The sequence below is a fragment of the Ostrea edulis genome, chromosome 5, assembly GCF_947568905.1.
Source record: "Ostrea edulis chromosome 5, xbOstEdul1.1, whole genome shotgun sequence".
In the NCBI taxonomy this organism is placed as follows: domain Eukaryota; kingdom Metazoa; phylum Mollusca; class Bivalvia; order Ostreida; family Ostreidae; genus Ostrea; species Ostrea edulis.
In genome coordinates, this window is record NC_079168.1 from 24586177 (window position 1) to 24598508 (window position 12332).

At 35.0% G+C, this 12332-nt stretch overlaps 1 protein-coding gene across 2 annotated transcripts in view; it reads right to left on the bottom strand.

The window, feature by feature from the left end:
- Positions 1–436: 436 nt before the first annotated feature.
- Positions 437–12332, bottom strand: part of LOC125649336 (dmX-like protein 2) — a 71308-nt gene continuing 59412 nt past the window's right edge. For both annotated transcript variants that reach the window (XM_056165547.1, XM_056165546.1), the window contains 9 exons: positions 12148–12195; positions 8035–8159; positions 7542–7683; positions 5338–5398; positions 5056–5186; positions 3804–3881; positions 3273–3417; positions 2608–2825; positions 437–2302 (listed from right to left, as the gene is read on the bottom strand). In XM_056165547.1, the coding sequence (XP_056021522.1) occupies positions 2093–2302; positions 2608–2825; positions 3273–3417; positions 3804–3881; positions 5056–5186; positions 5338–5398; positions 7542–7683; positions 8035–8159; positions 12148–12195 (1158 nt within the window). In that variant the 3' untranslated portion in view covers positions 437–2092. The remainder of the gene's footprint in view (positions 2303–2607; positions 2826–3272; positions 3418–3803; positions 3882–5055; positions 5187–5337; positions 5399–7541; positions 7684–8034; positions 8160–12147; positions 12196–12332) is intronic.

Sequence of the window (12332 nt, forward strand, 5' to 3'; positions counted from 1 at the left end):
TTAATTCCATTTTGCTCGACAGATGGGTACACCTTTTCCTAAGCAATAATCTGGATGAACAGTTATCAAGCTCATTATGAAAGAGGGAAAACAAGCAGGGAAAAGTTGGCATATATTTAACTTACTTAAAACACAGATCAAGCTAAATTCAAGACACATCTAAAACAGAAATGTTTTGGGCCTTTTTATGTATACAACTGTACCTTGTCCTTAAGGCAATATTGGTCAACAAATTAATCAAAAGCAACAATTCCAGAGACTATTGACTGGTGGCCCGTCAATAGTTATTTGTATGTAACAGTCAGTGTTCTTTCAAAGACGCTATACTGAAGGTGTATAGCAATACTCAATGCTTCCAAATCCTGTTAAAATTCCTTTTTGAATGATGCAATTTCCAATTGTAACATGTAATCCTCAAGGAGAGACAAAAATAAGATAGGCTTCTGATTGATTTATCATATACTTTCCAAAAAACAATGTATACATAGTTATCTACATATGATCACAGACCAAGAGCATAAATTATCAACAAAATAAAATCATAACAACACACAATATTAGCAGACACATAACACAGGCTACCAATCAGCTGTTCCATCATACAGTCAGCTGTTCCATCCTACAGTCAGCCGTTAATATCAGCTGTTCCATCTACAATCAGCTGTTCCATCATAAAGTCAGCTGTTCTGTCATACAGTCAGGTGTTCCATCATACAGACTGCTGTTACATCATACAGTCAGCTGTTCCATCATACAGTTAGCTGTTACAATCAGCTGTTCTATCATACAGTCAGCTGTTCCATCATATAGACAGCGATTACAGTCAGCTGTTCCGTCATACAGTCGTGTCATGTTGCGTATTTATTCCTACATTTTATTTACATAGAAGTATTACAATTCCTTACAGTTTCTAATATAAAATATCAATAAAGATGACGCTTTCCATGTCAAACAGAGAATTAATTTCATATTTTCAGATTTTTAATTTCTTTTTCCACTGTACTTGCAAGATCTTGTTTTCTCATGAATTAATATATTGAAAATAAACAGATTTAAATGTTCAATGTGTTGGTATTTTTTTTTAAACAGCCAATTTGTGCATAATTAACTTTATTGGAGTAACCATTGGTTTTCTACACTAAATCTATATCCAACATTCTTCTACGAGTAGATTTCAAAGTCCTTGTGATACTGAGTAAACGAGATGTAATGAACCAACCAACTCCAACTAGAAGTAGCTCATACACAGTCTGTACAGTAAAGGTCGTGTTGATTCAAACTCTTATCACACGTAAGAAGCCCTCACTCACAGAAGACGGAATGTCATACGTCAATAATATCATTGAACGAGATGAAAAATAAAATTCTCTGATGTACAGTATTGGCGCAATCATACAAGAATCATCTGCTTTCAATATTTCAAATTACTATACACTGACAAAGACTAGAATGATATGAAAACAAATACAGCTACAAGAACAATATCACTCACTTTTTTAAATAATCAAATCATCACAGTTCATTTCATAACCATTTCACCTTTACAGTCACTTCAACTGACAGTTACAAAATACTCAATGCCACAAAAACTATCACATAATAGCAACACACTGGAATTCAAGAGCCTGTTTGATGAATGCAGCAGTTTTCTTGCATGATATCTACACGTATATACAGAGTTTTCTTAGAGGTCAAGGGTCAGCAAAACAAGGTGGGAATGGTAGTGAATAAAAGACATTATTGAACACACATATACACTGACTAAAAAGTATCAAATTCTGCTCCAGAGTTCAGATTTATACCCATCACAGTGGCTGTTAAGGGACTTTTAATAAATAAAATAAACGTCACTAATACAGGATAGATAGCTCTACTTTGTAACACAGTCTATCATTATTAAGAACACACACAAGACCATGATGCAATGCTGTAGAACAAAACCCATAGTACACTACATTCTCGCTAAATCTTACAAAACTGAAGGCAAGTGCTTCAGAAAATAAGTTTTTCCTGGCCGAGAAGGAAGAAAGAATGTGACCTTTGCTGAGTAAATTGCAAGCCATTATGCAGTAAACAGTCCTCCATTTGATGTTCATGCTGTCCAATATCTCACCATACTCTCTCTCTCTGGAAGAGATCTAAACTTCATGGAGCCATCGATTCCACACGAGAACAGATTGTGTTCTGGTCCAATGGCCACCTGTGTCACACCTGAGGTAGAACCAATGTTCTTAAAGAATGTACTTTTACTGTGCTCGCCTGGGAAGCTGACCACTAACTGATGGACGTCCAAACCCCACACCTTCAAAACAATGAGAGAAAAAAACAGTTCACTCACTTCTATGTATAATGTCTACGACTTGGATTCAGATGGATAGTTACCCTAGACTTCTTTATTAAACAATTCAAAATTGAAAAATGTATTTAAAACAAATACATATGCAAGTCATGTATAATACAGTATTACAGGAAAAGGAATAAAACTATCTTGGAGGCAAAAAAAGATACATGATTCCTATGAGATGTCACGTTTTTAGAATATGTTCTCCTGTTGCAATCTGCTTTGTTTCATTCTAAACATTAAAACAAAACATATATGAAACCCACCTTAATGTCTCCTTCCGAAGAACCAGTGACAAAATACTCCTCCTCTGGGTCCATGGCGAGACATCTGATTGGTACATCATGTGCTTGGAAGGTGTGTCTAAGCTGGCGCTGACGGATGTCAAATATGCAGACTTCGCCCTTTCTTCCTCCTGATATCAGAAGTTGGTGATGTGGAGCATACACGATGGCTGGACATCCATGCTCATGACAGATGAAGGCTGTGAGTGTGGAAATAGTGGTCATTTAATTTAAAGCAAAATTCAAACACCGTGTAGGCGTGTACAGTGCATGTGGAATTTTTAGCGATACACAAAGTTATCAATTTTTCCATAAAAATGGGTATATATATTTAGTGAGAGCTAATTTCAGCGATTTTATAATTTTAGGAAAAGGTAACTATTACTGCCAATATGGAATAAATAATAGCGATATTCAATTTTAGTGATCTCATCACTCTCGCTAATAATACCAAAATTTAAATCCTCGCTAAAAGTTCTGCATATACATGTATGGTACTATCTACTGATTATTAATCTAATCATTTTCAGATAATTCTATAATGCCAGACTTTCTTTTACATGGAGTCCATGAACAATTCTACAATGGATCGTTTGTGTAGGAAAGCATTTTAATGTATCTCTCATTCCATGTCTGCCTGTACTTACAGTGTACGCACGCACTCCTAGGGGGCAGCAGCGTGTCCCACAGACAGACGTTCCGACTTTCTGACGAGTGGCCCGCAGTAGCGATGAGACTGGAAGAGCCAATGAAGCTAAAGTCGCTCGTTGTCTTGTTGTGACAACGCAAGCTCTGAAAAGAAAAACAGAAATCTCGGTCAATAAAGCCCTCAAAACAAACAATGTTTGTAAAACAGTTAAAGGATTTTCAAGTTGGACAACCATTGGTGTACGATTAGAAGAAAGCCCATGACATTCGACCCAGGGTCATCTGTAAGTCACGACTGACATGCCTATGAAGTTTAATGACTTCTTTAGTTATTGGTCAGAAAATATTTCCCAAACAACCACCTGACCTAGCTTTACAAACCCATTATAAGTTGCAGAGCAATATGCCCTTCTTTTTCCAAGGTGCCATTACAGTTTTGTGACTGCTAATAAAAGTACCTACATTTAATCTCATCCAGACACAAACGTTTTTTTCCCCAGATATTTTTACAGATTTCATGATATACATACCATTATGGGTTTAGTAAAGTTGCTTCCTAAACCGACTTGCCAAAGACACACATCTCCCTCTGTATCGCTAACACAACACTGAAAATTCATCAATGTTAAACTTTGTTAGTTTTCACAGCTTTATTGAAGCACAGAGTATAACATGCAATATCAGAAACTTTCATTCTTATATACCATATAACGGGTAATTTCTGCTGTTGTCCATTTTTGAAGATACGAAAAATGAGCAAAAATTACAATTGCAAAATATATATACATACTCATAGGTACATACAGGTATAATGCAAATGAAGAAATTGGAAACACAGAATACAATTTGCTACAATATATGGATCAAAATGCAAAAATTTCTAACCATAGAAAATACCCATTATACAGTATGTAGTGAAATTTTGCAACGACTGAAAATTTCCATATTACAGGGTTCGAAATTAACTCATGTCCGTAAGTCCGAGACTAGTAGAAAACATGTCGGACTAGTGAACTCTCTATAGCACTAGTCCGTACGGACTAGTGAAAATCCGGAAATCAATTTTGAATTGGTAAAGATTTTAGCAAGATTTGTCTGAGTCTCTTAGATGTTTGAACTTATGGTTGATTACCTGCATGGTCAGGTGTTTGCCTGACTATGACAGTCTGATCTTCCAAACACATGGAGTACGTTTGAGACCGCCGTTCTTCGAACGTGCACACATTGTCAAATTCCTGCCGATTCCGAACGCCGAGTACACATCACGAGAACGTGTTCTAGGTGCAATAATTGCAAGTAGTGTGGTCTGAGAACATGTACGTTTGTATGCACATGTTCTCGTCATTCGCGACTCTAACACAGTAGTTCATAACACTATAGCTCATGACTTGGTCAATCGAGTGAATTTTATTGACTTTCTTGATAAAATTTCGAACTCCTGTGACTCTAAGGTCTGAACACCAAAACAACAGGAACGTCGATCTCGAACGCACTTATGGACGTTTATCAAAGGATTAACTCGGAGGTTAATATTGTATGCTTTTGAAGATCTTGAATACGAAATAAAATATGGTGGTCTCTTTTTCTTCTGTAGGTGTCAGAAATCGAATTGTTTGCAACTGTGATGTGTTTAGTTTGATTAAAATGAAGATAATTTTTTGATATACTGGACGGACTAGTGAAATGCTTTGCGGACTAGTGAACATCAATAGTGACTAGTCCGTACGGACTAGTGCTTGAAAAAGTTAATTTCGAACCCTGTATTAGGTTGCCCTTGTTTACCTTATTGCCCTGAGCACTAAATAAAACCTTTGTCACTTTGGGGAAAGCCCCTGGTTGTCGTAGCATCGCCAATGGCTGCATGTGACCCCACTCATATAACCTCACACTGCCATCCGCACTTCCTGTCAGATCTGTAAAATTAATACATGTACATGTGAGACCAAGATCCACAAGGTTAAGGTAAAAACTGGGCATAAAAATGAAGTGCATTTTCTTGAGTTCTAACAAGACTACGACTGTAGGCAGCTTCTTTGATATGAACTTTGAGGATAATCAACTTACAGTGAGGAAGATTTGGATGAGGACCAATCCGTCGCACTCCTGCAACAGGTCTCTTAAGTATCTGTAACAAAACAATTCTCTTAGAATTTGTACGTGACTTAAAACTCAAATAAAGTACTTACCCATTTACTGTCCTTCACATCAAATGTTTTCTATAAAGAATTCTCCCAAAGTCATATCCCGATTTGATAAAAACTCAGAAATGGCAGCAGTTTCTTGATTTAATATAGAAATAATTAATAATAAGAAATAATATAGAAATAATTCTCCGTTCATTTAGTGCAGAGAAATTTTTTAAAAGAAGTCAGTTTGTACATGTATCTATTTTTAAGAACTTTAATTAACAGTTTGTAATTGTATGCAATGTAGCTTTTTTTTTTGGAGCCTATGACAGACATTCAAGGACTGGTTCACGACAAGAAATATTTGTGATTATGAGGTTTTCGCGAATCTCACAAAATTTTCTCACACGCAATTAAAAGTTGCTTTACAGTATTTCGTTTCAAATGTTGGATTGTGTGAGGTTTTATAGTCGTGAGTGATGTCGGTATTTATGGGGAATCAAAAAGAAGTAATTTTGTCCTCTTTTTGTTTTTAATGAATGGAACTGTTCTAGTCGAGAATGAAATGGTTCATTTGTTGTAGAGGTGTGCTTCCAGGTCCATCATCAGAAATATTGTTCACTTAAGGTACGGTAATTAATAAACACAATACTGAAAACAAAACACTACCAATACACAAGACTGCCTAACAAGTATAGGAACAAGCAACATCTATATCTAAATAGGAAAACCTAGACATGTTGATTCTAAGTTTACTCATTCGATAACAATCAAATTCACTCAATCTCCGATTAGGTGGATGTTAAATGATAAGTACAACGCATTTATTCAACAGAATATTTTAAACTGTCATGGTGTGCTACATTAAAACTCTGTCAAAAATTTTCTTGTAAAGAGTGCTGCGAATTATCTCGGAAATTAATCTTCCACTAGTAACAATATTCTATGAAAATAATCAAATCGCATCAAACTGCAAATAAAAAACACTACAGCACAAAAAAGACATCACATGCTAAAGAAATTTTCAGGGGTTAACATCAATATGGAATTACGAGATGAATGAAGACGATGAAATAAGATTGACTAACACAGGAAACTGCCTGTACTACAGAACAGAAGCTAGAATCCACATCACAGACAACAGCTGTCTTACCACGCGTAGCAGACGATGACTTCTGTCGTGTATCTGCTGCGATATGTGGGGATTCGAAATCCCCGGAATGTTTATTCCCTTTGTCTGACAAAGGCAGCAACAGAGAGAGAGAAAGAGTGTGACTAATACAAGCTCTGATTATAGTGTAAGACTACATAAAAGTGATGTCATTGAATATCTTCTGCTGTTTCTGATTACATTGTAAGATTGTAAGATTAGATAAGCGTGGTGTCATTGAATATCTTCTACTGTTTCTGATTACATTGTAAGATTGTAAGATTAGATAAGCGTGGTGTCATTGAATATCTTCTGCTGTTTCTGATTACATTGTAAGATTGTAAGATTAGATAAGCGTGGTGTCATTGAATATCTTCTGCTGTTTCTGATTACATTGTAAGATTGTAAGATTAGATAAGTGTGATGTCATTGAATATCTTCTGCTGTTTCTGATTACATTGTAAGATTGTAAGATTAGATAAGCGTGGTGTCATTGAATATCTTCTGCTGTTTCTGATTACATTGTAAGATTGTAAGATTAGATAAGCGTGGTGTCATTGAATATCTTCTGCTGTTTCTGATTACATTGTAAGATTGTAAGACTAGATAAGCGTGGTGTCATTGAATATCTTCTGCTGTTTCTTTGAGAGAGAAAATTACAGCTAGAGAGATACATCATGCATGCTTTGATTAAACAGTAGCATGGTCAATCTAGTACACAAAAAAGCTACGAATGTTTTATTTTTCTCTCATTCTGATACATTTCCAAAACTCATTAAAAATCCAAAAATGTGAAATACATGTACAATGTATATATATGCAACCAAAAAAAAGCTATATAACTTTACACATTACAATCACTATGCCCATATCAATATTGTACACACAAACATGTCATGGCTTCACAGTATAAAGATCATAGTTTAAAAATATACCAAAAGAAGTTAAAAACAATGCATGTAAATTGTGACCTTTGACCCCTGACTACTTACCACAGTTGTACTACGTCCGGTTGCCCAGTGACCCTGGCTGGAAGACTGTGGACTGGTGGCTGCGGAACTGTATGGGGATGTCTGTGTGTCTGATGGAGTCTGCACCACGAAGAAATCGGACTCGTGAGCAGCAGGGGCGGGGCTGTAACAGAGAATGTTGTCATAAACAAGAGATCCAAGGGCTTCGACACTCGCCTGAATCATTGTTCTCATAAATAAAGACTTGGGGCACCAGTAGTTTTCAAACTATGAATGCTAAAATATAACAAGATTTTCTATACAAATCGTTTTCCTGTTAATTTTTTTAATATTCCCCCTCTGTCGTTATTGTGGCTCATGGTTGGTGTGACCAAACCATGGACTGGCCTCATCAACATAATTGTGTAGTATTACTGTACAAATGAACGCTAGTCAATCCATGGACTGGCCTCATCAACATAATTGTGTAGTATTACTATACAAATGAACGCTAGTTAAAGTCAGTGATACTTACTTTTTAATATACTCTATGTCCATCTCATTTTCATCTTCCAGCCATGTGGGCGGAGCCAATACTGGCCCGATGTCCAGTTCTATAATGTCCTTCTGAGTGGATAAAGCCAGCAAATTGGCATTGGCCTAGAAGAAAGTCACAAACCATCGTTGTCAATCAAAACTGATGACACACAGTAATTCCAAATCATTGCCTCCTCTCACATAAATATCAATCTGCCTCTCTTACCAAGAATTTTTAAATAATTTATCCTTTTCATTGATTTCCTTCATAATATTCAATTTCACTTAAAAACTTTTTCGTGCAATTTTGTAACTTTTGAAGATTTTATATCATAATATCAATACATGTAGTACTGGAATTTCAGTGCTTGTACTTCTGAGAAATGACTTGAAATACACACAATGTACGTAATACGAATAAATATACACGTCAATATATGTAATACAAATAGCGAGAGTTTACATTATGAAAGAACACCATTTGTATGAGCCTTTTCTGATTGATTTTCTAGTTTCCTAGTTCTTGTGCACATCCAGTCAATCACACCCGCTATCGTATTCTTTTACATTTTTTAATCTTGTAATCTAAGCCTGTGCATTTGATCTGGAGATACATATGAACTGAGATTTTCTTCATTGATCCCCTTAAACAACAGATACCCAAATTTTTGGAAATGGAATGGAGGAAAATATAAAACTCAAGAGAAAAAAAGGCCACACCCACAAATCAAGTCATGTTAATGTCCACAATCCACATTGATCACCCATTCAAAAAATACTGAAAACCATATTTTCAACATTCTGGACTTCAATTTGAAAAAAAACCCACACCAAACAACTGATTTTCATTGAACAAGAACATTTTATGATGTGGTCAATTCTAACTCTCAAAAGACAGTACCAATTTAAGTAAAAATTTAAAGTCAATCATTCTAAAAGTTAGCGGATTGATCATTTAAAAGTATATTCAAGTTTCTTTCCGTATTTCCAAATCATGAAAATGTCATCTAAAACTAAAATCTTCTCTTTAATCCAGTAGAATGACAGACATTAATTGTGAAACATTGTTTAGAATAGTTCCAAGAATTAAAATGGCTCGGGTACGTTACATAAACTCCTAGCTTAATGGTGTACAACCCTCAGCAAAGTTCCACAACTCTTGACTGGGATTTCTAACACGGTATAATTTGATATATCTTTTTACATTTAATTGATTTACTTTATCTGCAATTTTTATCTGATAAAACCTCAATAACAAAGAATAGGACTTTAACATTCTTCTGATTTAACATCTCTGTAAAGGTGTCTTTTTAATGCAGCTATCATCTTTGAATTATTGACATTACATTTTGAAAATTCCTTGCAAGTACACCATAAAGGAAAAACAAAAATGAATCGTTCTCAAACAAATTAAAATATTAAAAAAAAACAACAAAAAAACAACCCCGGGTTTGTTGGGAATACATGCTAATCCGAAACTAGATGTTTCCAGATTTCAAGACCTGAGGGATATACATTGTATAACCTTAAATTCACCCACTGTCAGTTTAACATCGAGTTAGTGTTACACCATTTACACTTACATGTAGAACTGGATAAAATGTCTGCTGTAAAACGTTGACTGGAATTAGCATTATTACTATGGTATTAACCCACCATCATGTTTACACAGACAGAATGACACTATGTTAGTTCTAATTATGCAGTCTACTGCTATAACAATGCACAGTGATTAGACAAGAACATGATATGGAACACAACAATCGCCATAAATCAATGTACTTTTACATGAATTGAATTAGTCAGAATTTCAGATGTATCAAAATAGCTAATAGTGAGATTAAGTGGTTAGATCATGACACATTAGAGCTGCAATACTGGAGGTGGCTCATCTAGAAATTTATAATAATAAAAAAAAAAAATACAGACCCTGACCCTAAAGTGTTCTACTACACCATTTGAACCATTCTGTTACCGTTCTGTTCCTGATAAGAACCGTTCCGCTCCCACATCAAACCGTTCCGTTCCCGATAAGAACCATTTTGTTACCGTTCCCAATAAGAACCGTTCTGCTCCCACATCAAACCGATTAGCATTCCCTTCCTAGCTCCAAGCGTTCCATTCCAAGACCAGCGTTTCATTCTCACTTAAAACTGTTCGTTCCCTCAAACCGTTTGTTCCCGCATGGTCATTCGGAACTCACGCATTAGTCTGTTATTGTAGGTCAACATGGCGCTTGGTTAAAATGGCAGAAGACTACCGCTCTTGATTTGACACAATCTTATAAAGCTGTACAGGGGTGGAGAGTTCTGCAGTTCTAATCCGTGTACGTTTACACACAAATTACCAGTTCATCACAACACGACAGAGCATATTTTCATTTTGGGGTAGAAGGCAATGTTACTGTTGATGAAAAGAATAATTCCGTGCCATGGGGATAAAATAACTCCCTTTTTTTGTCGATTGGGGATTTCGAAACAAACAAAATGTCAAATTATAAGATCTACTTTAAGTACGCATAACTCTCTGACTACATATAATAATTATGTAATATATAAATTTCACATGTTTCAAAATGGTGAGAATGTTGTAAAACTAATTTAGAAATGAAAACGTGTTAGAATTTCAGCTGGTGTCATCTTTAAAGGAAGGTATGAAGTGATTGAGACACTAAGAGTTGCTGGAGTAACGGTGTACATGTATTAGTCATTGGGAGAGTGGACATGGAGTCCACACTATAGGTTCCCGTCTCGGGTCACATTAGCTTCCTTGATATCCCTCTTTAATTCTGGCATGTGTCTTCTAAGTCTTTTTAATGTACGTGTATCAAATGGATACGTTTACATGTCCCATCAATCGACATGATAAGTTACCATGATATTGAAACAATGTGGGCATTTCCCTATTTGCATGGGTTTAAACGCAAAATAGACCTTTTCTTAAAAAATAATTATCATAATTTACGATTTTAAAATTAGAATCTTTGATCATTTATTATTAAATTACTTGGACGTGCATTAATTTTTCATTTTGGATACATTTATTCTGAATAAGTATATGATAAAAAATTCAAATGGTTTAACGCTCTACATTGCATATACACTGTAGTGTACATTTGTACAGCTATATAGGAGTCTTGATTAAATTACAAAAAATACATGTAATACCAATTGAATTTTTGTTTAAAATTACTGTACCTGTGCATTAAGTAATCGGGAAAAAAAATCATTATGATCATATTTTGAGTGTGACTATCTTACATTGTACAATATTGAAATCGGACACAGCCTGAAAATATAGTGTGAAGTTGTTTTCTATTGATTACGTACATTACATAAATGTAATATCCCCATGTGTAATTTAAAGCATGATTGTATGAATGTATGTATTAATTTACTTCCATCCCCCATCTTTCCATTTTAAAATATTCAAAATATTAATCAAATTAAAACTTTTATATTGGCAATTAATATCTCTCTTTCATGCAATGTCTATCTATGAATAAAAAGTACTGAAAGTTTCCGAAATGCAGAATTTGAAATCGGGGCCAAACTGTTCATTCCCATCTTAGACCAAAGCGTTCCGTTCTCGCTGAGAACCATTCATCCTCATCTCAAAGTGTTCCGTTCTCGATAAGAACCGGTCTTTTCTCGCTGAAAACCGTTCATCATTATCTCAAAGTGTTCCGTTCTCGATAAGAACCGTTCTGTTCTCGCTGAGAACTGTTCCATTCAAACCGTTCAGTGTTTGTACCCAAACCGTTCTACATTTGTTCACCGTTCCATTGGTGTAGTAGTACAATTCAGGGTCTGTATGAAATGTAGTTCCATGTTTTTGAAATAAGATGTAATCAAAATGGATGATTTCAACACAAACAAAGATAAAAAAAAAAAAAAAAAATGATGCATGCTTTTTCAGCAATCTGCAGAAAACATTTCCCAAAAATTGATTTTTAAGATGCATAATTATGTAAATTGAATAAATTTGTAAAAAGCATGTATAATGCATAAAATGAGAGTAAAGTATTTATCATCTGTTGGCAGCAACTAAGATCATACAAAATAAACAGCTGATAATATGTAGGAAGGCAGTGCTTATAATTGATATTTACATTTAAGAATTTACTCAGCTGCTCATAGCTAGAATATTCACTATCTATCTGAAACCACAAGACATATGATTTTTTAAAGTTACATTTAAATAATTCATTAAGGACTAAAACTGAATTCACAGTTCATGATGCAAAGTTAACATAAAATGCAGCCATCTCACATACATGTGTATACAAATCAGGAA